This window comes from Falco peregrinus, chromosome 8 (assembly GCF_023634155.1).
Source record: "Falco peregrinus isolate bFalPer1 chromosome 8, bFalPer1.pri, whole genome shotgun sequence".
Classification (NCBI taxonomy): Eukaryota; Metazoa; Chordata; class Aves; order Falconiformes; family Falconidae; genus Falco; species Falco peregrinus.
In genome coordinates, this window is record NC_073728.1 from 52,102,923 (window position 1) to 52,120,243 (window position 17,321).

At 36.6% G+C, this 17,321-nt stretch overlaps 1 protein-coding gene across 4 annotated transcripts in view; it reads right to left on the reverse strand.

Annotated features, from left to right (window-relative positions):
- Positions 1-6,303: 6,303 nt before the first annotated feature.
- Positions 6,304-17,321, reverse strand: part of GABRA1 (gamma-aminobutyric acid type A receptor subunit alpha1) — a 43,998-nt gene continuing 32,980 nt past the window's right edge. For all 4 annotated transcript variants that reach the window (XM_005231730.3, XM_055812695.1, XM_027778744.2 and 1 more), the window contains exons 8-10: positions 15,383-15,535; positions 12,559-12,761; positions 6,304-9,105 (exon numbers count right to left, since the gene is read on the reverse strand). In XM_005231730.3, coding sequence (XP_005231787.2) covers positions 8,797-9,105; positions 12,559-12,761; positions 15,383-15,535 — 665 coding nt within the window. In that variant the 3' untranslated portion in view covers positions 6,304-8,796. The remainder of the gene's footprint in view (positions 9,106-12,558; positions 12,762-15,382; positions 15,536-17,321) is intronic.

Here is a 17,321-nt window from a genome sequence, read left to right on the forward strand (position 1 = left end):
AGAAAGAAGTTTTGGGGGTTACTGAGATGTGCATCGCTCATAGGATGTTCAGTCTGGCTCCTTTAAAATTGTGGTTACAGTTCAGGCCGCAAATACAGAGATGGATTCCCCCCAGCTGTGATGAAACGTGCAGCTTACTTAGCCCAATGCATTGACAGCGGATCGGAGGTGTGCTCCAGGCGGGCGGGTGAAACGGGACTGCAAGATACAGCGGTGACAGTGGTTGCATGCCTGTGTCTCAGTGGCACTGAGCAGTCACACTCAAGCACGCTGGTTTTGGGTACTAAAGATATTTATAGTACTACACATGAATAAACACTGTATCAGAAAAATCACTTTTAGAGGATCTTGTACTTTGTTATCAAAATGTTAATAATTTGAATGAGGCAAAAAAGGTAAACTTTCAGATTATGTGATCTGGTTCACCACTGAAGTCTATGAGAAGAACTTAATAAAGAGACTTAAATCAAATCTCACCATCTTAGCAGATGGTGCAGCCATAGAGTAGTGTGATGTTGTACCTGACCTTCTAATGCACTCAACTGCTTTGAGAAAAAAGGAAAGTAAGTTTGAAGTGGGTGCCAAACCCAAAACTTTCCATTGATTTCCACAAAGTTTAGGAGGAATTGTGGCACTATTCACACTTCTCAGGAAATCATGTAATATGGCATCCTCTACATGATCCCTGTTGGGTTAGTAGGTGACTAGACAACAAAGTTTAAGTGTGAATTAACACTGGAGCTACAGCAGAAAGAAGAACCACTTGAAGCTGGGGAGAGAATTCATACATATGTGTGTATATAAATATGCCCACATTAAAGAAAGTCTATTAATAGCATTCTAATAATTTGATTAGAGGTTTAGGACTGTTTCATTAGGGTTGAGAGATCCCCCTCATTATCCCAGAATTTTAACTTTAAATATATGTATTTAAGACGTAGTTATTTTCCCCAAGGACATCCTGCCCTTGGCAGAATCCCAGAGCTGATAAAAATTTGTCTAAGGGTCAGCAGCTTTTTCACTGTTTTTGTAATGTTAGCCATAGAAGTATTTTTAATGTATTTTATACAGATACACACTCTACCATTTTCCCCCCGAGCAAATAATAATTAGAAGTAATGAAAAAAAAAATCTTATTATTTCTGACTTGCTCTAAGACCTTATTTCATATTTACTGAATAGTATCCTCACAGTGTCCTCATTGAAAGAGTCAAGTGCCATAAGGCAACTGGTTGTATTTAGTAATCTTCTGCATCAGTAATTTTGCCTTTTGGGCTCCAAATTTGATTTTCCTCATCTTGGCATATCTTTACAACTACGTCCCTTGACCTATTGCACTGCACTGGCCAGCAGTGGCACAAGTGGCGGAAGAAATGTAAGTCAGACTGGTGATTTCTGGGACATGAGAAGGGACAGCTTCATGAACAGAGTGAGCAGAGACAGTTCTTTGGAAATATATTACAGCTGTAACTTAGTCACCGCAGAGGCTACTCAAACTTAGGAAAATTTCTTCTTTATGAAGAAATCTCCTGCAAGACAAGGGATGTGTCTACCCTGTAAGCATGCAACCCAAAGTTGTTTTGAACACATTCTTATTCTACTAAGAATTTCATGAACTGTGTGAGAACCATTTATCTCAAAAGTCTTAGATTATTTTTTTTATTAGAAATGCGCTGGGATTAAAAAGTTCTCCATAAAATGTATTCTTATTTTATTTAAAATTCTCTTTTAAAATTGTTAGCCACAATATTCTTGTACAGTACTGTCTAGTGCGGCTAGACTTTTGCCTATCAATTACATATTCCACTGCTGAGACTTCCAGCATACACAAACATAACCATTACTGTGGTGAGATTTCCATTTTCCCCCTTTTTTTTCTAATTATCTGTCTCTTACCTCTTTGTACAACAGTTGCTGCTGAGAAGTCCCAATCAATCACTGTAAACTCTAGTTGCTTTATAGCTAATAGCAATAATACCTAGCTGATATGTGACATTTTTTCTCAGCAGAATCTAAAGGTCATACAAGAAGTCTGGGAGAGCAGAGCGCATGGATCCTTGCCTGATTTCTTAAAAACCCATGAAATGCAAGCTAATTCTTCCCCTTAAACTTTATTTGTTTAAAGAAGGAAATAGGAATTCAGAGAATTTTTAAGCAGATAATCATCATTATCGCCGTTTCACCAATGAAGCAATGCAATTATAGAAAAAGTGACATCCATGTTCACCCAGAAAAAGACTCAGTAGTTTAGGTCCTTGGAGAGTTAAACTATAGCTTAGCCATTGGGTTAGATCACCGAGTTCTGGTGGTGTGACCATGGTGAATATTTTTCTTTTGATTGTGCAGAAGCAGACGGGAAGTTATGTTTAGATGAGCAGATTCCTAAATCCCAGACATTATGAATTAGCAGTTACTGTTATCAACAGTGCCTTTTTCATTTGTGGAAGTCTGTAGAGTTTCTTGGACAGAGGAGTGATCTCAGCATACATCCAGTGTTAATGGTTTCTTGGCCTATCTGAAACACAGTAGTTTAACTGTGGAAATTATCAGATTAATACAGTGCACATTTAATAAGACTTTTTCAGTCATAAGGAATGATGGTTTCTGCGAGGACCATTGGTCCCCCTTTGGAGAAAGGAGCGGACAAGGACAATCTTCTTGCTGCCCTTTTTAGCCTTACTGTTTGATGGTGCAACAGTGTCCCTTCTGAGGGCCCACAGAGACAGCCCTACACTAAGGCTTAGGATTTTCCCCAAAAACCTGTGGCAGGCAAAATTCTACTCTGTTTCAGGTCACTCCTGAAGGGAGACCCCTCTTCGGGCCACGGTGGGGACTGGACAAGGGAAGCTGGGCAATGCAGCAGGCAGGGGAACGTTTCCCAGGCTGCTCGGGCACAGAGGCACTGGCTCCTGCCAAAGCCCTGGGCTGACCAGGAGTCGTGGAGTGGCATCTGTGGTATCACCTTCTCTTCCACCGTGCAATTGCACGTCACTGCTTTCCAACTTTCCCTAGCCTTAAGCTACTTCACCTCTGACTTTACAGCCTTCTTGCCTTCAGTTCCTTCTGGTGTAGTATAGGCAAAGTTTCAGGGTGTCCTTATTTTTCTCCCTGTATGGTGATGAGAAGTGTGCCCGGCTTACTATGCAGAGCACTGCCACACTGCCTAATACCTCAAGTAGCAGAGCTGAAATCTTAGGCAAGTTCTTTTCTGTTGCTATACAGAAACTCCTGATAGTAGAAATGAGATACATTCTTTTTATCTGGGACTGTGGACGTGATGCATTACAATTCAGTTTCTGCTGTGTCAGTTTCTGTTCAAGATCCTTCACTGCGCTGACCTTGAAGCAAGCTTTCTTCATTTTAGTGATGCACACTATCCAGCCACAGTTATGATGTGAAGAGATACGGGTGATTATTTGCCATTTGCACCGGCCGTACCTTCCAATATCATCAGTCTTTTTATCTTTTAAACATGCATTCCCAGCTATTAAATACTAGATATAATAAAACAAAATAACAGCTAATAATCTGTATAGCCTGCTTGCAATACAGAGGTATAATAGCTTGTCTGACATTTTTTAGAGCCAATATTTACCTTTATCACTGGTAAGTGCCTCCTGAGACTCATTATTCATGTAATTCCCATTAAGAGGCAGTAGTAAAACAGCCTGTTGTCTTACAGTTCTTGTTGTTAAGTACACTATGTTTAGTAATAAATACGTCAGCTTGTGCTACACCAGAGAATTATTATTATTTCTTATCTCTAGACATTTATAAATAATGAATCATGTTTATTTATAGACTTCTTTCCATTTGCTTCTTGTAGTAGTCAGATAAAACTGCTTTTCTTTAGGTATGTGGTTATATTTCTTGAAGCTTGTTTGTTCCTTTTGAACCTAAGGGTGTAAAAAAATGAGTATTCTTGGTTTTTACATCTTTTACTCTGCAATTAACTAAGGACTGTGTTTAGGGGAAAAAAAGTTGTATTGAAAAATAAATGTCAGCTCTACAATACTGTGATAGAAATACTTGACAGAAGCACGTTACTTGAACTTCCAACTGTTATTCCTACTGCCATTACTGAGGCCTGATACAGGAAGATAATTATTAACTTGTGTCTCTAATGTCTCTGATCGATGCTCCATGCAAATCTGTGGCAACCCTCAATATAGATACATCCTTCCTCCCTTGACAACACATTCAGGGAAGCAGTGCCCTTTGTTGGTTGATTTGTAGGGTTTGGAGGGGAAATGTCTCTAGTCTGGGAGTGAAATGCACGTAACAGCTGTGCTGCAAGTGCAAAATCTACTCAGAGCATCTTCAAATGCCCTAAAGCAGTTTAATCAAATAAGTTATCGGCAGCTGCGAAGCCATCCTGCCTGTTTGGATGGGCCTGTAGCCAGAGTGAGCGAGCCGATAGAAACTTATTGTTTCAAGGCTTTTACCTCTCTTGTTGTATTTGACGTAGTTTGTAATCAGATGTAACATGACAGCAACAGCTTGACAAGCTGATAATACACTTCACTGGCAAAATTCATGTGCTAAGACTGCAAACACATTTTTATTTAAGCTATGTCATGTTTATGCATAGCAGGAGGATTTTTTTTTTTTTTTCCTTCGGTGGATCTGCTGTAGAAAGTCTGAGGACATCTTGAGTTTTTATCTTTTTAAGTATGACTGATATTTTTACAGCCTCTAAGAAAAAGTTTTACTTTCCCCAGTCACACTAATTTATTTGGACAGTTATTCATACACAAAGCACAGGCTGAAAGAGGTTCTGTTATGACTTGCTCCCTGAAGCATGTGTGCCACATTTTCTGGCCATTAGGGTGTTTCATAAGCTTTTGTTGTTTACCATAGTGGTGAAAAACACAAGGAGATAGAGCAAAGGAAATCCACATTCTCAAGTCTCTCATAGGCAGTCCAAGAGAAAGAATATAATTAAGAAAGTCTTTGGTGGTGTAAAAAAAGTTCTCGGTCATTAAGAAAGTCCTGCAGTAGCTTCTAGGGATGATCCAAGAAAAACTGGAGGAGTTCCCCATACTGACATAATACCAGAACAAACACAGCAATGCCATGCCAGGGTGTCATGCTGGACTGTCTGGTGACTGTGAATCTGCCATCTGACAAGGCTGTTCTGCCACTCTGAAGCTGAATAGTGCTACATATTTTTCTTTGAGTAAATCCTGTTGCATCTAGATATTTTCAGTCATTTTGCTTGAGTAAAATTCTGCCTAAAAATGTCTGAGCGGTGACAAAGGAGAAGTGAGAATCCCTCTATGTATGCTCTGCATCTGGCATGCGAACACAGGAGGGGGATGTTCGAGCAGTGTCACTCACCACTTTCTTTACCACACTCCTCCAGAAAATCCTGTGTAGGTTTCCATAGGGATTCATCTCTGTGGAGTTAGTAGTAGGAGGCAAGGAACAGGGATTCAGACTGCGTTATTCTCACTCAAAATACAGGGAAGCATAATAAGTTAATAGAATCTCAGTCTGTATTAACACAATCTTTCCTTCCATTTTGAAGACTCCTGTAGGACTCATGCGTAAGAGCACTATGAATATCGTTATGCACACAGATACACTCACATCAGCCTTTCCTTCTTTGGATCCTCTAAAACTGTGTCTGCAATTAGTTGTCTCTCCCTACATAAGAACATGAGCCTTGCTTTCCAGGAACTTTTCCAAGAAAATTTGAGGGCTGAATGCACTGGAATGACTTTTTCTGTCTGTATTTTTCTATGTGGGAAAGAATGAAGAGCTGAGAATTAAAATTTTCATGTTATACACGTGCTTGCTTGAATGCTATCCCCACAACTCATTAAATAAATAAAATAATATTATTTTACCCAGCGTGAGGCTCTTTTCTAATAGTTTATCTTAGATCTGTGCATTTATTTAAGCAGTGAAATCTGTAACAGATATACTCACATTTTTACTCCCATTCTGTGGTTTATCTGCCTTTTTTTCTGGGAGACAAAGCATTTTACTCTGTTCCTACCCTATATCATCTTCATTGTTGTGGTCCTAAACCTTAACAATTGTTCGTCTGATTCAATTAATTGCTTTACTGGATATACATTGTACAGACTGAACTATCTTTTTTGAATGTTGAATCAGATTTTAGAAACCTTCCTGTTGTAACATTTGTCCCTGGAAAACACTGGACAGGAAATTACATCTATTAAAACTGCATTCATTACCAAATCTGCAGAAAATAAGCTTTTGAATGAATAGCAGTTTATCAAGCAATGTGTCATACAAGGCAGTAACTTAAGAAAACCAAAGTAAAACATTCACTTTCATTATTGAACATTTTTAGCTTTATTATTATAATAGAATTACAGTCTGACATAAAATAAAGAGCTTTTGCTAAACTCTGTAAAGCAATACATGCTTCTGCCATAAACAACCTCTATTAGATTTAGATTTTATTGCCACATCACTGCACTGAGGTGCAATAAACATTCAATGTCATCTTTTTAAAATTATCCCAGGAGTAAACAGAAACTGTCCTCTATAAGAGTGTATCATTATTTTCAAGGAAGACTTACTATTATTACATGGTTTAGCAAAGCATTGTAAAAAAGCTACATAGAGAATACCTTGTCTTTGATAAACTGTGCAATTGAGTTTATACAGTATAATACTATTGGCATAGACTAACTAAGAGGTGATATAATGCAATCATTGCATAGCAAAAAGCAGACTAGTTAAGTAATAGTCACATCTAATGTGCAAAATGCAGACCAAAAGGTAGCTATGAATTGCTAGAAAGATAAAATGCCCTAAATGAACACACTAGTTTAACGCCAAAAATAACAAGATAAACAAGTACACAGAAGTTAAAGAGCCATAGTTTATTTTTTTCTATACATATATCTACACAGGATACCAGAAGATGAAACATCCCCTTTTAATAAGCTCCAATCAGATAACTAATCAAGTTTAGACAGGACTAAATGTTAGACAATGAAGCATTATTAAAAAAAAAAAAAATCTTCTCTAAATAAAACATTAACTATTTCCTTTTGTAGATAATGTCAAATTTTTGGATTTTTTTTTTTTTGAGAAAGTTTAGAAAACATTGCCTATGAAATTTGATTCTCAGTAGCTGTTTCTCCAGAGGCTTATGTAGCATTGTTTTAAAATTAATTCAATATCATATATTAAGGTTTTTTAATTGATGCTTGCAAATACCCACCATTCTTCCCATCTTTGAAAAATCTTTATCTGAAATTTTATTTGTAAGAATCAGCAGCAATGATACTGACTAGATTTGTTTTTTTAAAGGGAGCATGATACCTGCAAAATGGACATCTTTTATTTAAAGCCCTTACATATTGTTCCTACAAATATATTGCTACAGTAAAAATGAAATGTAGTAAGTTTACTCAATAAAATCTATTTTCCTGTACATTCTTTTATGTATGACTTTTTTGTATTTAATGCTACATATATTACATCACTTATTGTAACGGTTATGTATCAGCAAATATAGCAGTAATATACAGATGAACTTCTGTCTTAACAAATATTTCACCATTTTTACCTACCAAATATACTCCCATACTTTAGTATTTATGCATGACCTGAGCAGACCAGTCATTAATCTAATAGTATACATTGGATGACATTGTCAAATTGCAAGCTACTGTACACTTAACCACTTTACAAATGGAATTAATTCCAAGCACTTTCTGCATATTTATTTTTTTAGGCTTTCCAGTACCACTGACTTTTTTTTTTTTTATTCAGGCTCTAAATATGTTTTATTGAGCATTTAACAACATATTAAGAGCTAAGAGGTGAATCCTACACAATGTTTTAAGAACGCAACTTTAAAAAAGTAAAAAAATGTACAATCTCATGCTGCATATTTACATATATTATTTAAATACTATATTTTATCTTTCTGCTATCCATAAATCTCAATCTAAAGCTTCTTTTTAATGTATCATTTTATAAAAGAATACATTCAACATATCTAGAGCTTGCAAAAAGTTTGTTGGTTGTTTTTTTTTTTAACTCGTTAAAACATAGTGATGAGTAAAAGCTATCTGTAAAAGCATCCAGGAATTGTTTGGATTACACAGGTGATAGAAGAAACTTGGGATCTGCACTCGATCGTGCAACTGGTTTTAAATCTAGTCTAGTGATAATGCTTAGAACAAGACTGCAGTAAGACAGCAGATTAAAGCATTTGTTACCATTAGAACTTATGTGCTATACAGTGGCAAACTGTACCTACAGTGAGTAGATTTCCTTTTCATTTAAAGACCATTTAATATTGTAAGTTGGGTGGTTTGGTATATAGAAGAGAAAAGGGGTTTAGGAAAATAACGTCTCTTATGGGATTCAGCAAATGGAAAGCTTTACATCCTTGAAAAGATTATAAACAGTGGTTGAATAAATGGTATGTGCATTAGGAACATCATAAAGAATACTATCCCACTCCCCACAATTCTTTCAATAAAAATATCTTTTTCATGTACATATACAATACCTTTTTGGGGACATTCAGTATTAAGCTGTCTACAAATAGTTTCCTTTTGTTATTCTACAACTCTTTCCCATTTTCAGAACCATTTTTCCAAAGTATATAGCTTATATTGTTCTCTCCCTCACACACAGGTTTTTCAAACATACAGATATATTTTACCTTTTGTTAAATAAAGAAACCTTTATTTTCTTTAAGACAGAGGCAATGAAGCAAAGGGGAATTACTATATATGAAAACGGGAAGCAATTCCCAGAGCAAAAGACAAAACAGAACTACATGAATAAATGAGGTTATTGATGTGGAGTTGGAGCTTTTAACTGGGGTTCGCGGTTTAAATAGGTAGCCCAATAGACTAAGTTAAAGATTCCAAAAAGCAGTGGGAAGGCTATTCTTGATAGTCGATCAATTTTACTGACGCTGTTAAAAGTTTTCTTGGGCTCTGCAGGTTTTGTTTCTGGCTTAACTTCTTTGGGCTCAATCGTTGCGCTTTTAGCAATGGTTGCCAGCCCAGGGTCCCTTGCAATATTAGGGGTGTAGCTCGTAGCTGCAGCTGTGTATGTGTTATTTTTCTTAATGAGAGGATCCTTCACTTTCTTTGGCTGGAGAAAGAAAAAAATGTTTTATTCTCACTGTCTTCCCAACAGATAAGATTATGAAAAAGCACTGTAAAAATTTGCAGTTATTTGAATTTATACAATGAATTGTAACAAACTGTAAGAAAGAAGTTAGTGTCTGGATATATGACTCATGCGAAATATTTAGGTAAAGACAAAATCATCAGTCTGTGATATTTGTATTAGTAAAACCAAATTAGATCATGGATAAACTATAATGATGACTTTTACCAATAGCTAGGCTCACTGATCAATAAAATTACCTTTAATGGTAATAATCAGTGACAAACCACTCATAATTCAATATTCCCTTAATCCGCTGTGCTTCCTGACCAGGACAAAAACTTTGAAAGACAGTGAATTTCTTAATGTAGCTTTCCATTATCAAGACAAACGATGTTATATGAGGCATTCTAACACAGTCCACACATAAAAATATCATGTGACCATGTACTCGAAGAGTGGATTATTTAATAAAATGCAAAGCTGCCAGTATTCTGTTCACTAACAGTTTACACTAAAAGAACATGCATTATGGAACAGAAACTTAATGTTCTTCTTTGAAGGTTACAATTGGATCATAATGGCTGAAACGTCATTCCAGATACAAGGATTTAACTGTATGATTTTTGTATCCATCTACCTATATTGCCAAAGCAAGAATGTATTGAAAATCTTTTAGTGGAGAAGAACTTACTGATTAGAAAGAATATCTAGATTTCCCCCTGAGTCCTTGTGTTTTCTAGTATTCTACTTCTGGGAACTACTTGTAGGAAAAAAATTAAATTGTCACATCTGGGGATACCAAATGGAATTCAACTGTCCCTGTTGCAGACAGTCCAAACCCTTCCTCCAGCCACTGTGCAAGGATGCACTGTGCATCACTTTGCTCCAGTTTCCTCTGGTTATGAGAAAAAAAAACAGATAACAACACCAAAAATCCTAAGAGCTTAGAAAATCTTTAGGCAGTATTTGCCACAAAAAGAATAAGCAAATGTTACCCATGTTACCCATCTTATTCTCTTAGAAGGAAAAAAATTAAAGATATGGCTAAAGAGAAAACATGAGCAGAATGTGATCTATTATATCATTTCACGAGATAGCAAATATAATTCTCTGTGTTCAAGAAGTAGCTGTCCCACAGAGGCAATACTCTTTAAAGCAATTGCAGTACTTTGTATGACAGATTAACCATAGATTAACAGCTATACAGACCACCCAGTCGGGGAGCTTTGATAAAAAGTTCTTGTTCAAGTGAACAGCGAATATGCTCCTGCAGGATATTTAGGAACGTGGAGGGAAGCTGTAAAACATTCAGGCAAGGGGGGAGAAGCTTGTTGAAACATGGCTTGGAGCCCTACACAGGAAGGAAATAAAAGCCAAAATGTTAAATTTCTACTACTTAGTAAGAGAAGGGATTCACATAACGATGTTGATGTAGATGCTCTTTATTTCATGACAATAACATTCAGCTTAGCTTGAGGCTAAGAAAAAGCTTCAAATTGTCTTAGAATATTTCTGCTGAATAGGAGAAACAAACAGGTTGAAAAAATACTCAGAAAAGAAAAAAGGTAATGTCAGAAAGATTTTTTGTTTTAGTTGTCTGTCCATTCTTTTCCTCCTGAGCAGGAAGGCTGCTAACACAACGCTTGCTGAATATGAAGCCACTCCTGTTTCACTCCCAGCCAGATACCCCAGTGAGCAGCAATAAATCCAGCAGGCAAAGAACTGCTTCACAGAAGTCTCAGGGGAGACTCTTTCTATAGTTTTAAATGTCATAGGGCATCTGATCCATAGAAAGCCCCAAAACCAGTCAGGGTTTTGATATTTCATGTCAAATTCAACTTTATGAAAAACTAATGACAGCTAATTAGAGCTCTAAATTTTAGTAAGCTGTGATGCTCTGTTCGCCGTTAGTTTGCCTCGCTTGCCTTTCCTTGTGTCTGCAGATAATGTCCTCTAACAGGTACCGGTGTGTCTTTGCTCATTTGGATCAAATGACATGAACACCCATACCTGCTGAGGAATGCAAAGACATAAAACTTCCAGTCTTTTAAATAGTGTTTCATATTGTGTATATACCCGTGTGTTTTTTCTGAAAATTTAGGTTTTTTTGAAATGAAATGTCTGATTATGCTAACTGTATTACAAGGTAAGGTTATATTAACAAGGCACTGTTTAACATTTAAGGATTTTGTTCTATTAGTACAGCCCATTTTCTACAGTAGACATGATGAAGACAGGAGCACAACAAAGAATAAAAAAAAATATTTTCAATGAAAGTTATTACCAGTAACTGAAAACTCAATATTCACCAGCAGTCATGCAGCTCATTCCTGTAAGTTTGGTTTTTTACTTCGCTCATTTGTTCTACACTACTTTTGTATTAGTTGTCATTGTGTACATGTCCTAATTTTATTTCTGTTTTCTCGTTGACTTATGTAACTAAGATAAAAAAAATAGTATATAGGCATACACTTCTGAATTAAACACATATATTTCTGTAACAATGAGTAACATCTGCTCCTCCAAATATTTATTCTGCTGAATCTCTAGTCCATGCACGTTCATAAAACCAATTAGGCTAGTTAAAAGTCTCTTTCAAGATCTCTCTCTCAAAAAACTCCAAAAACCAGCAACAGAACCACAACCAAATGTGCTTCCTCACAGAAGCAGCTGACATGATAACTCACAGGAATGGGAAACTTTCATCCTCTGAATGTCCTCAAGAATTTCTTGATGCACCTGTGATTTACAGACCAGGTCTGATCCCAGACCAAAGGGTGTCAGTGTGACGTCTCTCTGTTGCGTTCAGGGAGGTACGGATCAGGATTGAATACTCCCAGCACAACTGTCAATGCTTCCTCCCCCCAAAAAAATCAATTTCTCCTGTAGACTAAGAATTAAAAGTAATATTTCTATTCTTGAAAAATAGGAGGGGGAAAAAAAGGAATGAAGAAGTCCTGCAGTGATTTATTTGGTCATGATCACAGAGCAGTCTTCCTGAAGTTCATGTTGGGGAGCAATGTACTTTGGAAACCATCAAATATATTAGCCACAAGATTTTTTCCTACTTTTATACTGGGGCATCCACATTTTCTCTTGCTTGAACACTAGAAAATTAATTGCCAACCCTCAAAAGAAATACATATTTATTTTCTTTCTGCTCAGTCACACAAGTAAAAAATCTCAGTAAAATTTTAAAATCTTAATAGCTTAAATATCATCCAGTATGTCAGAAGCATATTTAGGTACTCAATGTCTAATTCAATATTGTTTATGTGTAGAAATGCTGTGTGTGAACAGATAAGGGAAGTCTTTTGGAATAATTACTTGCTATTCTAAATAATAAGAACTTCTAATGGGCTAAAAAAGCCCCAAATAGTGACCAAGCATGACACACTATGACCTGTTGGGATAGATGTTAAGTGGTGTTACCTTTTCAGGAACGACACTTTTGCCATCCCATGCGTAGCCTCTCTTTGTGAAGTAATTCACTGTTGCAAATTCGATGAGTGCAGAGAACACAAAGGCATAACACACCGCTATAAACCAATCCATAGCAGTGGCATAGGCCACCTTGGGGAGTGAATTCCTTGCGCTGATGCTCAGAGTAGTCATTGTCAGGACAGTCGTCACTCCTGCAAAACAAACAGTTTTAGTGTCTTTAGATCAGTGGCTATATGTTGTGTTTCATTTCTCAACCGTTAAGATAGATGGGAAGCCTCGAGTTCACCCCTAATTCTTATAAACCTCCCCACTTCAATTCAGTTCCTAACTGAGGATATCAGATTTCAAGATCTGTGGAAGTTGCAGGATCTTCAAAACATCTTTTATACCTTTACTCTTTCAACACTGTCATAGTGGAATCATATTTTTTAATTTGGAATGGAAATAACGTTTTGACCTGTGGACTGGGTACTTCTTTATGCTTCCTGGTATTTGAATAATCATGGTTGTTGTTCTGTACCCTGTGAATTGTCCTGCAGATGTAACAATTTAACATTTTTAGTTCTTTCCTGCAACAGTTCTGAGATACTTAAGTAGAAAATTAAAACCTTATTGTTCTCATTCAGCTTATTTGGTATATGCTCCTTCAAATGTATACTCAAGTGCACTAAGCTTTATGTGATAACGCATCTATTGGAATTGATGGGCTTACGGATTCCTGCCTTCTCTTTATTCACTGATGCCCTAAAATAGCAAAGAATTTATGTAAGAGCAATGACAGTGTAATTTTCACTTCTGACATCAGAGCTTCTCACTGCTGATGAACGTTTTCCCTTAACTGGCCATCAAGAGCCATCAGGACTGTATTGAACTCGCTCTGCTTGCAGCTGCTTGAAAAAAAAAAATCTACAAGGGCAGGCTAGACATTCACATCAAATCACATGTCCACGAGTTACCCTGACAACTGCACTGTCATCTATTGAATGTGTCTCACAAGTTCATCTGCGCTGCACTGAGCATTAGTGAAAACGTACACAGGTCTAAAATAGGCCAAATAACGAACAATGCATTTACGTGCTGGTGTAAAGAGCTTGAATTATTAGTGCCTAATGAGGAAGCAATTTCTCTTCCCTGAGAGACAACCTAATCTTGACTTTGACTCCTTGCTAGTGAGCTTATGTTTCCCCTATGTAGTAGCAAAACAGGATTTAGAATTTTTTTTTTTTTTTCCTGTGGTACTAACTAGACTGAAAGATGTAAATTGTGCTTCTGTATGTATAAACATTCATGCGACTTTTTCTGAAACATTGCTTCACTGCCATTAAGAAATGAAAAAGCTATCTTGATACATAATGATGGAGTAAACACAAGATCATTTACTAAATAACTGTCTTTTAAAAGGAAAACTTTCAGAAATTTGTAGGTTCTTGAGCTCTGAAGACAGCAGCTTGAACATTGCTCAGTATTATATATTGCTCACTGTGAGACTAGGAAATTTTGTTCTCCATGTAGGGACAGTGAAGTACAGCATTTCAAGCTTAGGATCTAGCATTTCTTTTTAAATGGTATGTGTAAAAAGAGGTAAAATAGTTACAACTTCAATAGCTTTGACTACAGAGGCCCATAAAAGTCCCAGGTTAATTCTTAGTGAAGTTGATGATAAAAATCCGAAATTTTAGATGTTAATCTAAACAATAACGTGTAAATCAAATTTAATTATGCTGTGATCTAAATCATTCTTCTCTAAACACACATCTGCATATCAACAGAAAGCCTCCGCTTGGTTCATGAGGTCTAAGGCTATACAATTTGTGATTGACTTCAAGAGGCACTGGGAAACTACAGCACAGCTGTGAAGGGTGCCAGAAAAGGTCAATAAAAATAGCCCATGTTCAAGAAGAGTTTCAGAGTCTGCATTTCGCCATATCAAGCCTTGGGACTCTCCAGCTTTGCTATGTCCAGTGTAAATGGGTAAATCTTCTTCAGCAAAGCAGGAGGGCCCATGGCATCCTGCCCCAGCAGCACCCTGAGGTAGGGAAACAAGTGTAAAAGTCAACTTGGCTGTGTGTTCTTCCACCTCCTCCTGCCAAAGGTGTTCAGGTGTCCTACCTGAACATCACAAAAAACACTAAGTCATGTAGAAATCTCAGGTTTTATTTTCTTTAACTGAAGATCTGTTGCAACTTCTCTCTCTCTCTTTTTTTTTTTTTTATTATATACTATTAATATCTCCAAAGAACATGTTAGTTGTTTGTTTCTACTTGTAAAGTATTTGCAAGCAGTGGTTAAAACACTAGGGACCAACTGTATAAACTTAGAGTCCTTTATATTGCCTCCTTACAGCATTTGTCGAGTGTATCTATTCACCGCTGTAAGCACAACGGGAAACCTTTAGCAGCAGCCTGCAAAAAGGATTGATGACAAAGATTTTTAGGTTAAGAATTTTCAAAGGGCCCAAGGATGTTAAATGACCAACACCCATTGATTAAAGTCTTTTTGACAATCCCCAACATGAGTGTTATTGCCATTGTCAGGAATGTTTTATTCATATACTTACTGTTTTGGAAAAGTTGAACTGTAATAGATTGCTTAAGGTATCTTCAGGACTCTTTTTACAACCAGCTTAAAAGCTTTAGACCTTAAATCAGTTTCTCCTACATCTTTGCAATGAAACGTGTTAATTATTGTGCACTGCGCTATGTCGGGGCTCATATTGCTCTCCAATATTGTGTTACACCTAACTAGTTTTACCATAAAATTTCTTAAACCTCCTTGGCTTACAATTGCCAAGTGGTTTATCAGTCTTGCTTACCAAATACAGTTCTTGCTGGAACAGATTCTCTATTAAGCCAGAAGGACACCTGTGACAGTATCACTGTCATGATGCATGGCAAATAAGTCTGGATGACAAAGTAACCGATCTTTCTCTTCAAATGAAAATGTGTAGTCATAACAACATATTCCCCTAAAAACAAGAAAAACAGGAGTATTAAAGCATTTCTAAATATACAAATTAGAGGGTTTTATAGAAAATATTTTTTCATTACACTCACCCCTATTATGAAAAAAAAGTCTTCAGATCAAATTGGGTCAGCTCTGAAGACAATATTTAATAAAGCAGGTTCTGAAGTTCCACTAATAATACAAAACCAGACAATTCTGGGAAATGCTAATTAAATTTACATATTTTCATCTCTGCTGAGTATTGAACAAAAGTCTACGTTAACTGGTGCCCGTTAGGGCCTCTTGTGAAAGGTCTTATTCCATTAGAAGATGGTATACACATGTAAACATATCAAGGCTAAATCAAGACTGGCACTCAGAAGTGTTTCACTTGGGCCAGGCTTAAGATATAATTGTTAATGTGACCGTGCCTGCATTACCACTGGCCGCGCTTTACGTACACTGAAGATTAAGTGTTCCTGTTCTGCTAATTCAGTACTTTACTACATGGTTATTCTCTCCTCAAGTAAATGGACAATGCAAGAATAACACAGAATATTTTCATTAGCGCTAACTTTTTGGGTGCTACAAAAACATATGAGCTGGATATTCCAATTGCAATTGAAAGGAATCTGAAGTATTTATGTAACTGTATAAAACTTTCTCGCCAGAGCACAGTGCATAATGGCTCATTTTCAGATCACTGTTTGCATCACTGAAAATGGATTTTGAGAAACGGTATGTTCTCAAAGGATTGGAAAACCTATTTTTGTGACTTTTGGGGGGAGTAGATTGATTCTTTTTATCATGCAGTAAACATTAAGAAAGAAACAAGTGGACATGTAACTGAATGGAAACCTCTGTCTAGATTAGAGATGATGTGAAATTACTGTTATTCTATTTTAAAATGCAGGTAGCTGGAAAGAGAAAGTTTCTTTTGTACAGGAAAAGCTTAAACTGGATTGAAAAACTATGTCTAGACATTGACTGCTTATGCATCGAGCATGTCAAATGCCCTTTTCTTTAATTCAGAGTCTAGAAGAACATTCATCTGAACAATCTTGCTCAATGTATAACCCTGAGGAAAACTTACAAATAAGATGTGACAACACTCCTGGTATGTTTCAATATAAAATACAGTAGCAAAGGGGGGAAAGAGAATCAATTATAAATTGAGAGGTAAAGCAAAGGATATACAAGAAAAATTTTCTCTCAAAAATAGGACTGGCAGAAGTAGTATAGTAGGAATTATCACTCGAATTTTGCCCACCTTTCTTTAACTTTCACTGAAACAATCTCTTTTCTTCTGTACCAGAGATTACAATCTTATGAACAGTGCCAGCCTTAGCTAGAAGAGCCAATAATTTAATTTTATCTACTAAAATATGACGTGGGAAGCTATTTTAATGCCATCAGATATAGAATGCTCACAACGGTATGTCAGAATTAATTCAGTGATTGTAGATGGCAAGCTATGAATACAGAGTGCACACACCACTGTGCTCTGAAGCTTTATTTAGCTGCTTAAATTATCAAAGTATTTTTAACCTCTGGAAAATGAGAACAAGATTCAAAGCATAAAGGCAATTAAAAAGACAGAGATTACTCTCATCTGTTAAGAATTGCAGCAGGTCTGAGATAGAAGTCAGCTAAAGGTAATGCCATGAGGAGTGAATCAGGCTGAGCATAGGCCTAGAATAGCACCTACAGTTCAGTTACAAGGCAAATACATGCTTTTAAATCTCCACAGTACCCACAGACTGCAGTCATTTATCAGAAGATAGCAGATCTTTGACGAGATTTGTTTA